This window comes from Ranitomeya imitator, chromosome 1, assembly GCF_032444005.1.
Source record: "Ranitomeya imitator isolate aRanImi1 chromosome 1, aRanImi1.pri, whole genome shotgun sequence".
In the NCBI taxonomy this organism is placed as follows: Eukaryota; Metazoa; Chordata; class Amphibia; order Anura; family Dendrobatidae; genus Ranitomeya; species Ranitomeya imitator.
Genome location: NC_091282.1, coordinates 114,638,141 through 114,655,663, shown reverse-complemented (window position 1 = coordinate 114,655,663; position 17,523 = coordinate 114,638,141). Strand labels below are relative to the sequence as shown.

The 17,523-nt window shown below is 45.8% G+C and overlaps 1 protein-coding gene across 2 annotated transcripts in view; it reads right to left on the bottom strand.

Annotated features, from left to right (window-relative positions):
* Positions 1-17,523, bottom strand: part of AP3B1 (adaptor related protein complex 3 subunit beta 1) — a 354,978-nt gene that overhangs the window by 200,790 nt on the left and 136,665 nt on the right. For both annotated transcript variants that reach the window (XM_069749950.1, XM_069749942.1), the window contains exon 14: positions 7,327-7,436. In XM_069749950.1, coding sequence (XP_069606051.1) covers positions 7,327-7,436 — 110 coding nt within the window. The remainder of the gene's footprint in view (positions 1-7,326; positions 7,437-17,523) is intronic.

Sequence of the window (17,523 nt, the reverse complement as noted above, 5' to 3'; positions counted from 1 at the left end):
TTCACCCCCTCGTGGCTACGATCGCTCTGATTGGCTGTTGAAAGTGAAACTGCCAATCAGAGCGATTTGTAATATTTCACCTATTATAACTGGTGAAATATTACAATCCAGCCATGGCCGATGCTGCAATATCATCGGCCATGGCTGGAAATACTAATGTGCACCCACACCACCCCTCCGATCGCCCCCCCAATCTGGCCGGTACACTGCTCCGGCTCCCCTCCGTCCAGTGCTCCGCTTCCCCCCATGCTCTTGTCGGCTCCCCCCGTGCTCCAATCACCCCCCCTGCACTCCGATCCACCCCCCCCCCCCCCCCCCCCCGTGCTCCGTTCCAGTCCCCCCGTGCTCCGTTCCAGCCCCCCCGTGCTCCGTTCCACGCCCCCCGTGCTCCGATTACCCCCCCCTGTGCTCCGATTCCCCCCCCCCCCCCCCCCGTGGCCCCCCCCCCCCACCCCATCATACTTACCGATCCTGCCGGGGTCCCGTCCGTCTTCTCCCTGGGAGCCGCCATCTTCCAAAATGGCGGGCGCATGCGCAGTGCGCCCGCCGAATCTGCCGGCCGGCAGATTCGTTCCAAAGTGCATTTTGATCACTGAGATAGATTATATCTCAGTGATCAAAATAAAAAAAAATAATAAATGACCCCCCCCCCCTTTGTCACCCCCATAGGTAGGGACAATAAAAAAATAAAGAAATTTTTTTTTCCACTAATGTTAGAATAGGGTTAGGGTTAGGGTTAGGGTTAGGGGTAGGGTTAGGGGTAGGGTTAGGGGTAGGGTTAGGGGTAGGGTTAGGGGTAGGGTTAGGGGTAGGGGTAGGGCTAGGGTTAGGGCTAGGGTTAGGGTTTCGGTATGTGCACACGTATTCTGGTCCTCTGCGGATTTTTCCGCTGCGGATTTGATAAATCCGCAGTGCTAAACCGCTGCGGATTTATGGCGGATTTACCGCGTTTTTTTTCTGCGCATTTCACTGCGGTTTTACAATTGCGATTTTCTATTGGAGCAGATGTAAAACCGCTGCGGAATCCGCACAAAGAAGTGACATGCTGCGGAATGTAAACTGGTGCGTTTCCGTGCAGTTTTTCTGCATGTGTACAGCGATTTTTGTTTCCCGTAGGTTTACATTGAACTGTAAACTCATGGGAAACTGCTGCGGATCCGCAGCGTTTTCTGCAGCGTGTGCACATACCTTTAGAATTAGGCCATGTGCCCACACTGCGGATTGGCCGCTGCGGATTCGCAGCAGAGTTCCATCAGGTTTACAGTACCATGTAAACATATGAAAAACCAAATCCGCTGTGCCCATGGTGCGGAAAATACCGCGCGGAAACGCTGCGTTGTATTTTCCGCAGCATGTCAATTCTTTGTGCGGATTCCGCAGCGTTTTACACCTGTTCTTCAATAGGAACCCGCAGGTGAAATCCGCACAAAAAATGCTGGAAATCCGCGGTAAATCCGCAGGTAAAACGCAGTGTCTTTTACCCGCGGATTTTTCAAAAATGGTGCGGAAATATCTCACACGAATCCGCAACGTGGGCACATAGCCTTAGGGTTAGGGTTGGAATTAGGGTTGTGGTTAGGGTTGTGATTAGGGTTATGGCTACAGTTGGGATTAGGGTTAGGGGTGTGTTGGGGTTAGTGTTGGAGGTAGAATTGAGGGGTTACCACTGTTTAGGCACATCAAGGGTCTCCAAACGCAACATGGCACCACCATTGATTCCAGCCAATCTCGTATTCAAAAAGTCAAATGGTGCTCCCTCACTTCCGAGCCCTGACGTGTGCCCAAACAGTGGTTTACCCCCACATATGGGGTACCAGCATACTCAGGATAAACTGCGCAACAATTACTGGGGTCCAATTTCTCCTGTTACCCTTGTGAATCTAAAAAAATGCTTGCTAAAACATCATTTTTGAGGAAAGAAAAATGATTTTTTATTTTCACGGCTCTGCGTTGTAAACGTCTGTGAAGCACTTGGGGGTTCAAAGTGCTCACCTTACATCTAGATAAGTTCCTTTCGGGGTCTAGTTTCCAAAATGGGGTCACTTGTGGGGGGTTTCTACTGTTTAGGCACATCAGGGGCTCTGCAAACGCAACGTGACGCCCGCAGAGCATTCCATCAAAGTCTGCATTTCAAAACGTCACTACTTCACTTCCGAGCCTCGGCATGTGCCCAAACAGTGGTTTACCCCCACATATGGGGTATCAGTGTACTCAGGAGAAACTGGACAACAACTTTTGGGGTCCAATTTCTCCTATAACCCTTGGGAAAATAAAAAATTCTGGGCTAAATAATTATTTTTGAGGAAAGAAAACGTATTTATTATTTTCATGGCTCTGCATTATAAACTTCTATGAAGCACTTGGGGGTTCAAAGTGCTCACCACACATCTAGATAAGTTCCTTTGGGGGTCTAGTTTCCAAAATGGGGTCACTTGTGGGGGGTTTCTACTGTTAAGCCACATCAGGGGCTCTGCAAACGCAACGTGACGCCGACAGAGCATTCCATCAAAGTCTGCATTTCAAAACGTCACTACTTCACTTCCGAGCCCCGGCATGTGCCCAAACAGTGATTTACCCCCACATATGGGGTATCAGCGTACTCAGGAGAAACTGGAAAACAACTTTTGGGGTCAAATTTCTCCTGTTACCCTTGGGAAAATAAAAAATTGCAGGCTAAAAGATCATTTTTGAGAAAATAATTTTTTTTTTTTATTTTCATGGCTCTGCGTTATAAACTTCTGTGAAGCACTTGGGGGTTCAAAGTCCTCACCACACATCTAGATTAGTTCCTTTGGGGGTCTAGTTTCCAAAATGGGGTCATTTCTGGGGGACCTCCAATGTTTAGGCACACAGGGGCTCTCCAAATGTGACATGGTGTCCGCTAATGATTGGAGCTAATTTTCCATTTAAAAAGCCAAATGGCGTGCCATCCCTTCCGAGCCCTGCCGTGCGCCCAAACAGTGGTTTACCCCCACTTATGGTGTATCAGCGTACTCAGGACAAACTGGACAACAATATTTGGGGTCCAATTTCTCCTACTATCCTTGGCAAAATAGGAAATTCCAGGCTAAAAATCATTTTTGAGGAAAGAAAAATTATTTTTTATTTTCATGGCTGTGCATTATAAACTTCTGTGAAGCACCTGGGAGTTTAAAGTGCTCAATATGCATCTAGATAAGTTCCTTGGGGGGTCTAGTTTCCAAAATGGGGTCACTTGTGTGGGAGCTCCAATGTTTAGGCACACAGGGGCCCTCCAAACGCGACATGGTGTCCGCTAACAATTGGAGCTAATTTTCCATTCATAAAGTCAAATGGCGCGCCTTCCCTTCCGAGCCCTGCCGAGTGCCCAAACAGTGGTTTACCCCCACATGTGAGGTATTGGTGTACTCAGGAGAAATTGCCTAACACATTTTAGGATCCATTATATCCTGTTGTCCATGTGAAAATGAAAAAATTGAGGCTAAAATAATTTTTTTGTGAAAAAAAAGTACTTTTTCATTTTTACGGATCAATTTGTGAAGCACCTGGGGGTTCAAAGTGCTCACTATGCATCTAGATAAGTTCCTTGGGGCGTCTAGTTTCCAAAATGGGGTCACTTGTGGGGGAGCTCCAATTTTTAGGCACACGGGGGCTCTCCAAACGTGACATTGTGTCAGCTAAAGAGTGGAGCCAATTTTTGATTCAAAAAGTCAAATGGCGCTCCTTCCCTTCCAAGCCCTGCCGTGCGCCCAAACAGTGGTTTACCCGCACATATGAGGTATCAGCGTACTCAGGACAAATTGGACAACAACTTGCGTGGTTCAGTTTCTCCTTTTACCATTGGGAAAATAAAAAAATTGTTGCTAAAAGATAATTTTTGTGACTAAAAAGTTAAATGTTCATTTTTTCCTTCCATGTTGCTTCTGCTGCTGTGAAGCACCTGAAGGGTTAATAAACTTCTTGAATGTGGTTTTGAGTACCTTGAGGGGTGCAGTTTTTAGAATGGTGTCACTTTTGGGTATTTTCAGCCATATAGACCCCTCAAACTGACTTCAAATGTGAGGTGGTCCCTAAAAAAAATGGTTTTGTAATTTTCGTTGTAAAAATGAGAAATCGCTGGTCAACTTTTAACCCTTATAACTTCCTAACAAAAAAAAATTTTGTTTCCAAAATTGTGCTGATGTAAAGTAAACATGTGGGAAATGTTATTAATTAACTATTTTGTGTCACATATCTCTCTGGTTTAACAGAATAAAAATTCAAAATGTGAAAATTGCGAAATTTTCAAAATTTTTGCCAAATTTCCGTTTTTATCACAAATAAACGCAGAATTTATTGACCTAAATTTACCACTAACATGAAGCCCAATATGTCACGAAAAAACAATCTCAGAACCGCTAGGATCCGTTGAAGCGTTCCTGAGTTATTACCTCATAAAGGGACACTGGTCAGAATTGCAAAAAACGGCAAGGTCTTTAAGGTCAAAATAGGCTGGGTCATGAAGGGGTTAAACAAAAATTACAATTTTTCTCTAAGAGACTGGAGTAATTTTTTACTTTCTCCCATAAGAATTGTATGTGCCCACAGCCAAAAAAACACAGTCAAAAACACCAGTTTCCCTGCAATAATTACCGTAAGTGACTCTACAACGAGCAACTCAAACACATATTCATCCGCATGTGCGTCAACTGCATGTGAACACAAATCAGTAATGAACTCAAAATGATTAATGGGTTGTCCCAAGATTAAGGAATAAAAACCCCTGTGTGTAGTTGTTCCTGTTACATGCTTGTTGTGGCGCCCCTGTTGGTTTTTTGATTCCTTCTTGATAAGTCTATTTAATGTGTCCAGTGCAAATGTGAAAAAATGAGAATTGCTACACTGCCATGTACAAGAGGATTCAGGAGGTGGGGCTGAGCGAGTGAGCATGTGTGACCACTAACAAGGGACATTAATTGCTACACTGCCATGTACAAGAGGATTCAGGAGGTGGGGCTGAGCGAGTGAGCATGTGTGACCACTAACAAGGGACATTAATTGCTACACTGCTATGCACAAGAGGATTCAGGTGGTGGGGCTGAGCGACTGAGCATGTGTGACCACTAACAAGGGACATTAATTGCTACACTGCTATGTACAAGAGGATTCAGGGGGTGGGGCTGAGCGAGTGAGCATGTGTGACCACTAACAAGGGACATTAATTGCTACACTGCTATGTACAAGAGGATTCAGGGGGTGGGGCTGAGCGAGTGAGCATGTGTGACCACTAACAAGGGACATTAATTGCTACACTGCTATGTACAAGAGGATTCAGGGGGTGGGGCTGAGCGAGTGAGCATGTGTGACCACTAACAAGGGACATTAATTGCAACACTGCTACAGTCATGGCCAAAAGTATTCACACCCCTGCAATTCTGTCAGATAATACTCAGCTTCTTCCTGAAAATGATTGCAATCACAAATTCTTTGATATTATTATCTTCATTTAATTTGTCTTAAATGAAGAACACAAAAGAGAATGAAGCAAAAAGCAAAACATTGATCATTTCACACAAAACTCCAAAAATGGGCCAGACAAAAGTATTGGCACCCTCAGCCTAATACTTGGTTGCACAACCTTTAGCCAAAATAACTGCGACCAACCGCTTCCGGTAACCATCAATGAGTATCTTACAATGCTCTGCTGGAATTTTAGACCATTCTTCTTTGGCAAACTGCTCCAGGTCCCTGATATTTGAAGGGTGCCTTCTCCAAACTGCCATTTTTAGATCTCTCCACAGGTGTTCTATGGGATTCAGGTCTGGACTCATTGCTGGCCACCTTAGAAGTCTCCAGTGCTTTCACTCAAACCATTTTCTAGTGCTTTTTGAAGTGTGTTTTGGGTCATTGTCCTGCTGGAAGACCCATGACCTCTGAGGGAGACCCAGCTTTCTCACACTGGGCCCTACATTATGCTGCAAAATTTGTTGGTAATCTTCAGACTTCATAATGCCATGCACATGGTCAAGCAGTCCAGTGCCAGAGGCAGCAAAGCAACCCCAAAACATCAGGGAACCTCCGCCATGTTTGACTGTAGGGACCGTGTTCTTTTCTTTGAATGCCCCTTTTTTTCTCCTGTAAACTCTATGTTGATGTCTTAGCCCAAAAAACTCTACTTTTGTCTCATTTGACCAGAGAACATTCTTCCAAAACGTTTTAGGCTTTTTCAGGTAAGTTTTGGCAAACTCCAGCCTGGCTTTTTTATGTCTCGGGGTAAGAAGTGGGGTCTTCCTGGGTCTCCTACCATACAGTCCCTTTTCATTCAGACGCCAACAGATAGTACGGGTTGACACTGTTGTACCCTCGGACTGCAGGGCAGTTTGAACTTGTTTGGATGTTAGTCGAGGTTCTTTATCCAACATCCGCACAATCTTGCGTTGAAATCTCGTCAATTTTTCTTTTCCATCCACATCTAGGGAGGTTAGCCACAGTGCCATGGGCTTTACACTTCTTGATGACACTGCGCACGGTAGACACAGGAACATTCAGGTCTTTGGAGATGGACTTGCAGCCTTGAGATTTCTCATGCTTCCTCACAATTTGGTTTCTCAAGTCCTCAGACAGTTCTTTGGTCTTCTTTCTTTTCTCCATGCTCAATGTGGTACACACAAGGACACAGGACAGAGGTTGAGTCAACTTTAATCCATGTCAACTGGCTGCAAGTGTGATTTAGTTATTGCCAAAACCTGTTAGGTGCCACAAGTAAGTTACAGGTGCTGTTAATTACACTAATTAGAGAAGCATCACCTGATTTTTCGAACAGTGCCAATACTTTGATGTGGAATTATATCCAATTTGGCTTTAGGACAATTCTTTTTATATTTTTTCATTTAAGACAAATTAAATGAAGATAATAATAAAAAAGAATTTGTGATTGCAATCATTTTCAGGAAGAAACTGGGTATTATCTGACAGAATTGCAGGGGTGTCAATACTTTTGGCCATGACTGTATGTACAAGAGGATTCTGGAGGTGGGGCTGAGCGAGTGAGCATGTGTGACCACTAACAAGGGACACAGCAGAAAAACACCACGGGGAGCGAGAACACGTATGTAACATTATCTACACTAGATGATAATTTTCAATAATATTTTATAGCATTCATTTTTAGTATTTATGGAACAAACGCCATTAATATGAATTGACTTTTTTTAACCCAACTCCAAGTCCACAGAACGTTCTTAGTGCGTATACATCATGGATGGAGGGATTTGTTGTACATTTGGGAACATTTGCAGGTTTATAAAATGAGCGTATGTGACTTCGCACAGCACAGGCCTCATGGGCAGACAGATAAGAGACACTTACGGTGATCTTGTCCAGCAGCTTTGCCATGTGTTTAATTATTTCTCCATGCTGACTCGGCTGAGTTTGGAGAAGATTTTTAATGACCACAACACTTTCTGCGACCACAATATCTAGAAAGAGGGAAGGCAAAGAAAAGTGTCAATAAAAAAGTGAAACAAACAAAGAAGCCGGCGCAGCAGAGAGCAGACTAATCTCATTTATACCGTGCATGTGTTTAATGTCCGCACCTTTATCGATAGGATCATTATGCCACAGAAGAGGTAATACAAGACGCAGAACAAATGATGGATAAAGACCACACAGCAATTCACACCTTACATGACAGGGGCTTGGTGTGTGGTGAGAAATCCGGGATTATAGGGGTTCTCCACTACTACATCTTAAAGGGCCTCTGTCACCTGAATTTGAAGGGAACAATCTTCAGCCATAGGGGCGGGGTTTTCAGGTGTTTGATTCACCCTTTCCTTACCCGCTGGCTGCAATATTGGATTGAAGTTCATTCTCTGTCCTCCATAGTACACGCCTGCGCAAAGCAATCTTACCTTGTGCAGGCATGTACTACGGAGGACAGAGAATGAACTTCAATCCAATATTGCAGCCAGCATGCAGCCAGCGGGTAAGGAAAGGGTGAATCAAACACCCGAAAACCCCGCCCCTATGGCTGAAGAGTGTTCCCTTAAAATTCAGGTGACAGAGGCCCTTTAAATAGGCCCATGTAAGTGCAAATAAATTGTTAATAAATAACCGTAATGCCCGTACCCACAGGATCCCCACTGCTCCACCGTACTGTGCGCCTCCCAGCATCCTCCATCAGGGGAGGGTACAGGTGACCACTGCAGCCGATCAGAGGCACTCACTGGCTGCAGCAGTCATGGTCCATCTGAGCCAGACTCTTCGGGCTCGTTCACACTGGGGTATAACACAGTCCAGTGCTATACGACGTTTTATCAGCTAGCACTCGGCCCTATCTTATTCTATGGGGCAGTGCAGGTCAGTGATTATTTTCTCAGGCCGATACAGCAACTGAAAACAAAGTCAGCATGCTGCGAGTGCATCCGAGAATCGGACCGTAGTCACCCATATAAGTGTATGGGTGCGGGTGAAACATCGGACTGCACTCGGATGTTACATGAGTGCAGTGTGATTACTGTGGACACAGAGGAAGGAGAGGAGACAGTAATTTCTCTGTCTCCTTCGCACCTGTGCTGCGATTCTGTTATCAGAGCACAGTGCACCGACACTCGGATCAAACTATGATAGAGTTTAATCAGAGGGTATTTGGATAATCGACCCCAATTTTCTTGCATCATAGAGATAAAATTTGACTGGTCTTAAGGGAATCTGTCACCTACTTTTTCGTATATAAGCTTCGGCCACCGCCTTTAGGGGCTTATCTACAGCATTCTGTAATGCTGTAGATAAGCCCCCGATGTAACCTGAAACATAAGAAGAACAAGTTAGATTATACTCACCTGGGGGGGTGGTCCGGTTCGGTTTGGGTCCGATGGGCATCGTGGTTCAGATCCGGCGCCTCCCATACCTTGCTCTGTCCTCAACAGGGTAGACAAAGTATGCCTGAACAGGAGCCGCGACACGAAGCAAGGAAGAGGACGTCATCGCATGAAGATGGGAGGCGCCGGACCCGGACCGTGATGCCCATCTGACCCGAATCAAACCGGACCACCCCCCACCCAAAACCCCTAATGGCGGTGGCCGAAGATTATTTAAGAAAAGTAGGTGACTGATTCCCTTTAACTGGAAATCCCTTTTTCTTCAGCCTCATGCGGAGCGTGACCGCTGCAGCCACTCAGTGGTTAGGTCTCCTGCTGGAACAGGTCATCAGGAGACCGGTGGGGGAAGAACAGGAAGAAGCTGGGGTGCAATTGAGGAGTATTTTTTCTTTTCTTAATGTTAGCACCACCCTAAGCCTCCATATAAAGTAAAGTAGCAGACAACTCCTTTATAATTGAAAATGCAGCCATAAACTAACAAAGATTACAATCTATGCTTGTACATTATAGTCGTCACAAATAATGACAACAATTAATTTCTGTAAATCAAATGTAGTGTTATAATTCACCAATATTTACATCATAATTATTAACATGGAAACGTGCCACACGCTGATCACAGGTATGGGCAATCACACAGAGGTCATACAGGTAAGGAGTCATCCATCATCGTCACACATTCACTTCCGCTATGAATAGATGAGAAAGGCAGAGCCCAGAGCAGAATGTGGAGGAGTCGCAGGAGATGGATATTCATGGTATTCTACTGCCACCTGCTGGAGGGCCGCACAACGCCCGCACATTGTCACAGCAACACACTGCAAGGAATAGAACAGTTTCAGCAAATGGTGGTCATTCTATGAATCATGAAGAGTCATGAAATGTAACCATACACTTTATTTTAAGGTCTTCCAAATTTCAAGATCTCAGCTTGCAGTCATTCAACATAATGGTCATTGTTCACATGCAGTCATGTGACGGACACGCCGCTGTAGGGTTCGTTACAAACCATATATCCATGATGACGGTAACGAGGCGGGCAGCAGTGTGATCCATGAAACAATGAGGGATCTCAATGACAGCAAGTAGAGATCTGTGAGACACTAAAGCAGAAAATAGATTGGAAAATTTACACAACTTTGCATTACACAAATCAAATGATTGTACAGGATCTTGGCACACGCTCATTAGATGCTCAATACAAGAATCTGAGTCAGGCTATTGCTACTCATATACATGTGAATTTCTGGAAGCAACAGGAAGATGGAGTCTAAACAATACTGCAGTGTCTGGAATTGGCATTCTAAACCCCTGAGGCGGTCAGAGAGGAGCAGTAATACCACGGACAACCCCCCGGCACGAGTTTTGATGTTTCTGAAAGAATGCAGCCGTGTTTTTCTAATCCTAGACAATCCCTTTAATAACTTATGACATATGTCGGCTCCCTGCCTTTGATGCGGACAGGAATTGAACTCTCATATTTTCCAGCATATAATGTCTGTATTATTCATAGGGGACAAACATTTCAGGCCATATACAGCAACTCTGTGATATTATAGTAGTGATCAGTCCCTAAAGGGACTACAACATCCAATAAAAAAATATGAAAAAAAAATATTTAAGTCTGAATTATTTGACATACCCCCTTTTTATCACATTATTAACACAGAAATAAAAAAGTACACTATAGTATCTACACATCCATAAAAGTCCAATCTATCAAAATATATTTAATTAACCCAATCAGTAAACAGCTTCATGAGAAAAGAAATCAAATAGCCAGAATTGTGGTTTTTTGGTCACCTCAACATCAGAAAAAAGATACAATAAAAAGGCAATCACCTACCTCGTATCTCCCCAGGGCATCAGGGGCAGGCAGAATAGGCAGCTGCATAGGGTCCCCAGCGGTAATAGTGGCAAACCACGCAGCCGCTGTTGGGCCCGCGCTGACTATCCCCAAACCCCCCAAGCGCGCCGCATTCAACTACATAGACGCCGATACAGTTGAAAGCAATGATGGAGAAGAGTGTCAGATGACGCTCGCTCTCCCATCATTCCTCTTTGCCTCTGACACTGCGAGTGTGCGATGACCTCGCTTCATCACGCACCCATTGTGTGCCAGGCAGACGACAGTGCAGCTGCTGATACCGGAGCCTCGAGCATAGCGGGGAACAAGGAAGAGAGGTGAGGATTGTGTGTCGTTATTTTAACTATATCAGTGAGTGAATACTTGACTGTGGGGATGGATTATAGTCTATGAGGAGGTGGGCTGTATTATATTCTATTGGGGGCTTCATTATATTCTATGAGGGGGGTTGCATCATACTCTGAGGGGGCTACATTATACTATATGGGGGGTTACATCTATATATATATATAATTGTCTAAGGGTTTTTCCGTCTGTCTGTCTGTCTGTACTGGAAATCCCACGTCCCTGGCGGCCTCGACCAATCAGAGACGCGGGATTTCCACGTCGATACTGTGCCAGTCTCTGATTGGTCGAGGCCGCCAGGGACGTGGGATTTCCAGTACAGACAGACAGACAGACGGAAAAACCCTTAGACAATTATATATATAGATGTAACCCCCCATATAGTATAATGTAGCCCCCTCAGAGTATGATGCAACCTTCTTGTTCCTGCCACTGCTAAAAGAATCGTTTATCAAATTTTTCCCTCATACCTTGAAATCGTCCAGGGGGCAGGTCTTTCCCCCATAACACAGACGCACCACAGCCATCACTCAGGGCCTCTGCGTGCTACTTCCTCTTCCTTCATTACCGCCCCCGGCGCCTGAGCTGTAAGTTCGAAGGGCAGCGCAACTGCGCATGCCTGGAAAAAAAACAAAAAAAAAAACTTACAGCGCAGGCGCCAGAGACGCTAATGAAGGAAGAGGAGGCGGCGCCCAGAGGCCGTGATTGACGGCTGTGAGGTGTCTGGATTAGGGGGGAAAATACCTGCCCCCTGGACGATTTCAAGGTATGAGGGACAAATTTGATAAACTATTCTTTCAGCAGTGGCAGGAACAAGAACTAAAAGAGCCACCTTGTCAGAATGCAGCATTAGTGCAGCACAAGGTGGCTCTTTTACTTACAAAAGCCTGGGGGGTGACAGGTTCCCTTTAAGCAGTTCTTTGTTTGTTGGCTTGCGACTATCCATCATCCTCTTGATTACATTCCAGAGGTTTTCAATGGGGTTCAGGTCTGGAGTTTGGGCTGCCCATGACAGGGTTTTGATGTGGTGGTCTCTTAATTTTTGACAGAGCTGTATAGAGGACTATAGGGAGTGTATTATACTATATGGAGGACTAGAGGGAGTGTATTATACTATATGGAGGACTAGAGGGAGTGTATTATACTATATGGAGGACTATAGGGAGTGTATTATACTATATGGAGGACTATAGGGAGTGTATTATACTATATGGAGGACTATAGGGAGTGTATTATACAAAATGGAGGACTGTGGTGCACATTATACTATATGAAGGACTGCGGGGTGTAACATACTAAAAAAACAAAATGCTGCATATTCATCGAGTGATTGGATTGTTTATGCCAGAACAATAATCATTGTTCTCAGCATCACATCGCCAGTGAAAACTGCAGATATGCTGCTGATAACATAATACTGTATGGGGACAGATTGATCTATTAGTGAATGTTCTGTCCCCATCGTTATTCCTCAGCCGGTGGAAAGAGGCCGGGAAACAAGTGTCGGACGACTTCAATATTGTCAATCACACTCGTTTAGCGGCCTCACATCAGCGCATGTAAATACAATTGAAATGCTTCTGTGTGATGTGCAATATGTTAGCATTTGGGGCCCCATTTTAAACTTTTGCCTACAATCCCACTTTGCCCAAAACCGTCCCTGTATCTCCCTGATGTGATATGAATAAAAACTTCAGCTCAGGGCGCAAAAAAACAAGCCCTAACACAAGTCCATCCACTGAAAACGCTACACATCTTGGAGAATGACGACAAGAGAAAGAAAGCCGAACCTGGATTTTTTTCCATTTTCTTTCAGTGTATCACATGATGAAATGAATGGGGACATTCAAAAGTGCAATTCATCCATCAAAAAAGACAAGCCCTCATACAGCAATGCTGGCGGAAAGATTAAAAAAAATTATGGCTCTTGGAAGAAAAAAAAAAAGAAAGGGCGAAAACGGAAAATTGTCATGCCCAGAAGGGGTTAAGGGAAGCTGTCATCTCTAGTCTATCTCATCGAGCTGCCACTGTGCAGGCGCCATTTTAAAATGGATTTCTTTTTGTTCTTCTATCTGAATATCATCAAGCACAGTTATTTTCAGGACAATAAACATGCGATTATGCTGCAGCGCAGGGGTAACGGCTGGCACCTGCCTGTAGAAGGTTTTTTTTTTTTCTTCATTATGTACATACCGTATATACTCAAATATAAGCTGACCCGAGAGTATAAGCCGAGACCCCTAATTTTGCCACAAAAAACCTGGGAAAACTTAAAGGCTCGAGTATAAGCCTAGGGTGGGAAATGCAGAAGCTACCGGTAAATGTCAAAAGTAAAAATAGATACCAATAAAAGTAAAATTAATTGAGACATGAGTAGGTTAAGCGTTTTTGATTATCCATATTGAATCAGGAGCCCCATATAATGCTCCATACAAAATATACCCCATACAATGCTCCATAAAGTTTATGATGGACCCATAACATGCTTCATACAAAAATATGCCCCATATAATGCTGCGCAAAGGTTGATTATGGCCCCATATGATGCTCCATAGAAACATTTGCCCCATATAATGCTGCAGAAGTGTTTATTATGGCCCCATAAGATGCTCCATGGAAACATTTGCCCCATACAATGCTGCATAAAAGTTGATTATGGCCCCATAAGATGCTCCATAGAATATTATGCCCCAAATGCTGCTGCTGCGATTAAAAAAAAAAAAAAAAAAAAAGACACTTACCTCTTGTCCTGGGCAGGCGAGGACACCGCCACTTGCGATATTCACCTGTCCACCGGCGCGGTCCCTGGCAGCTTCTCCTATGCGATGGTCTCTGGCACCGGCAGCTTGTTCCTGTGTTCAGCAGCCACCGGTACCGCTCATTAAAGTAATGAATATGCGCTCCACCCCTATGGGCGTGGAGGGGCGTCTATATTCATTACTTTAATGAGCGGTACCATGTGACTGCTGAACACAGGAACAAGCTGCCGGCGTCCGGAGACCATCGGAGAAGCAGTGACCGCGCTGGGAGCAGGTGAGTATGCAGCGCCCCAGAGTCCTGATCGTTGCAGTAATGTTATTCTTCCACCAGGGGGAGTGATATTACGTCTGATGGCACTAAAGGAGTTCACCCTGCCAGGTATCATAAACCATACACTACACTTCACACTCCAGTCCACCAGGGGGAGCCTTGCTCCTATCTATTAGGGTACTCCTCACATTAGGGTAAAACTGGTGGGTTGGATAGAAAGCTAGTCAGACGCTGCCTGGGCTTCATCCAGTCAGTTCCTGTCAGGCAGACAGCAGGAAAGGAGGAACACCACAAAGCTGCGGACAGAGGGCCCCAGACAGGGGTGGGATCCTGTTGGAGGCCTAGATAGAAAGACACGGAGCAGCGCTTGCCCCACGTGCGGCAGCATCCTAAGAAAGGATACTAAGAGAATTGTATTGTAGAAAGTGAGACACGAAGTCATAGCACAAGGAGAAGAAAAACAGAAGGAGTTCTGCCCTGAGAGAGGCTGCCTCCTTCTGAGGCGCGTAGCCGGTGGCCGGAACACCGAGGGAGTAATAGACTCTACGCTTTACTTCAGAGACCGGCAGGACAGTCAATTCCAAGTTGGCAGATGGAGATCGCGGCGGCCATTTTCCTCAAGTTGAGATGCGAACCCGGCATCAGGAAAATGGCCGCCGCGATCTCCATCTGCGCACGTGCGGCATCCCGCGGCCATTTTCCTGAAGCCCCGGGCAGCAGAGGACTCCATATGCGCACGCGCGGCCTCAGGAAGATGGCCGCCCCCACAGATCACCAGGGAAATAGCGCCGATCGCGCGTTTTTACTCCTTCTGCCCAGTGGATTCAGAAGATGGGCATGCGCAAACCACTACGCCACCAACGGAAATATATGCAAGATCTGGGGGAAGAACCAGCGATGTCGCCACGCCCATCTGACCTGAGCAGCCTGATTGACAGGCGAAAACAGCGACTTTGGTCAGTTATTTCGGCAGCTTAGGGGTGGAATCAGGGTACACAAAATACACTATAGTAACGCACAGCTCAGGCCCTATTTAACAGTATTTTTATCTCGTACTGAAAAACCGGGGTGACAGGTTCCCTTTAATACCTAAGAAGACACGGTGGCAAATTGTGGGGGTCGGGGTGTCTCTAGGGTCCCTATAAACAAGCCTCAGGCCATCAGTCACACGGGTTTGTCCTATCCACACCATCTGGGGGACAGAGAGGAAGGAATAACATCTAGAACATCTACAACAGTTGTGAGGACCTTACCGAGTTGCTTAGCAGGGAAGTACTACAACACCCAGGCACTAGTAGGAAGGCTACTGAATTCCACCTGGATAAGGGGACTCTAGATGTGCCTTCAGACCGGCCGGACTCTGCCAGCCCTGTGGTCTGGTGCCCTGGACTGTGGATGTTGAAGCCTTCAGTAAAGGTAAAGCGACTGCAACCTTGTGTCCTCGTTATTCCCTGCGCCTCACAACATTCACCATCTACCAACTACACTCTGGGAAGCCCTAGGGACACTTCACCTGTGGGAAGGTATACCATCTAGCTGCCCTAACATCACCCCAGCGGACCCCTAAGCAGCGTCGGTCTCCCTGACCGAATACCACAGGTGGCATCATGAACACTATCCCTTTAAAGACCTTGCCCATATATAAACTATTTTACTGGACACCCCTGAGGGCCACGGACCGGGTGAGCCACCGGGACATCCCCCGAACCGCAGGACCCGGTGACGAGTACCCAATTGCCCTACACTGGGGGCAATCCAAGTATGTGACAGCCCCCGCTCCCCCTCCGACCCCCTGGGACAATGACTCGAGTATAAACCGAGAGGGGCACTTTCAGCCTAAAAAAAATGGGCTGAAAATCTCAGCTTAAACTATATACGGTATATTCATTATGCAAACTAGTGGGCAGGTCACAGAGAAAACTGAACGCAAAACTGAAAATAAAAGGTTACACAACAACCACAAGATGGATTTGATCACCCAGGTATCATTTTAATCAGTGTAACGGCGCCGACCTGACATTGTCTGTAAGTTACTGAGCACAATCCTGCGGACAGCTTCCCTTTAAAGGCATCATGCAGGAAGATTAGATATAATCATAAACCTGGAGGATTGGGAACAGACCTCTGGGGCCAAATTCACAGAGGATTTTGGCACAGTTTTTACAGCCCAAAGCCTTCTAATCATGAAAAAAAAAAAAATCGCAGACCCCTGACAGTGCGAGAGACTTCTGTATGAAAAGACCCCTGTCCACAAACTTGATCATTCACACGCCAACCTCTCCACCATGGCCAAGAAGAAAGAAATAGCTGTCTAAAGACACCAGGTACAAAACTAGCATCCTGCACAAGGCTGGAGTGGGCTACAAGACAATAGGCAAGCAGCTTGGTGAGAAGGCAACAACTGTTGGCACAATTATTAGAAAATGGAAGAAACACAAGATGACTGTCATTCTTCCTCAGTCTGGTGCTCCATTCAAGATCTCGCCTCATGTGGTAAGGATGCTTCGGTGAAAGGTCAGAAATCAGCCCAGAACTACACGGGAGGGTCTGGTCAATGACCCGAAGAGAGTTGGGACCAAAGTCTCAAATATTACCGTTAGGAACACACTACACCGCCATGGATTAAAATCCCGCAGGGCACACAAGGTCCTCCCTGCTCACACCACCACATATCCAGGCCTGTTTGAAGATCACCAATGATCAACTGGATGATCCAACAGAGGCATGGGAGAAGGTCATGTGGTCAGATGTGGCCAAAAAATAACTTTTGGGTATAAACTACAATCGCCATGTTTGGAGGAAGAAGAAGAATAAGTACAACCTGAACAACACTGTCCCAACCATAAAGCAGGTGGGGAAAATGCCATACTTTGGGTGTGCTTTACTGCAAAGAGGACAGGACGACTACACTGTATTGAAGGGAAGATGGATGGGGTCATGTATCCAGATATTATGGCTAACAACCTCCTTCCCTCAGTAAGAGCACTGAAGATGGGTCATGGCTGGGTCTTTTAGTACGACAATGATCCAAAATACAAAGTCAAGGCAACTAAGGAGCGGCTCCGTAAGAAGCATTTTCCCTCCTGTACAGACTATGTATAAGATGCTTTATATCTGACGATGAGAATGGTCGGAGCACCTAATGAATAACACCATAAAAGGAGAACCTGACAAACCCCATAATAAGGCGATAGGGTGCAGTAAGTTTGAGTGCTACATTTTCTGTCACGGATATTCATTGGTCACGGCCTCTGTCTGTCATGGAAATCCAAGTCGCTGATTGGTCTCGCCAGCTGCCTGTCATGGCTGCCACGACCAATGAGCGACGGCCACAGTCCGATTAGACCCTCCCTACTCCCCGCAGTCAGCGCCCGCTCCATACTCCCCGCAGTCAGCGCCCGCTCCATACTCCCCGCAGTCAGCCCCCGCTCCATACTCCCCGCA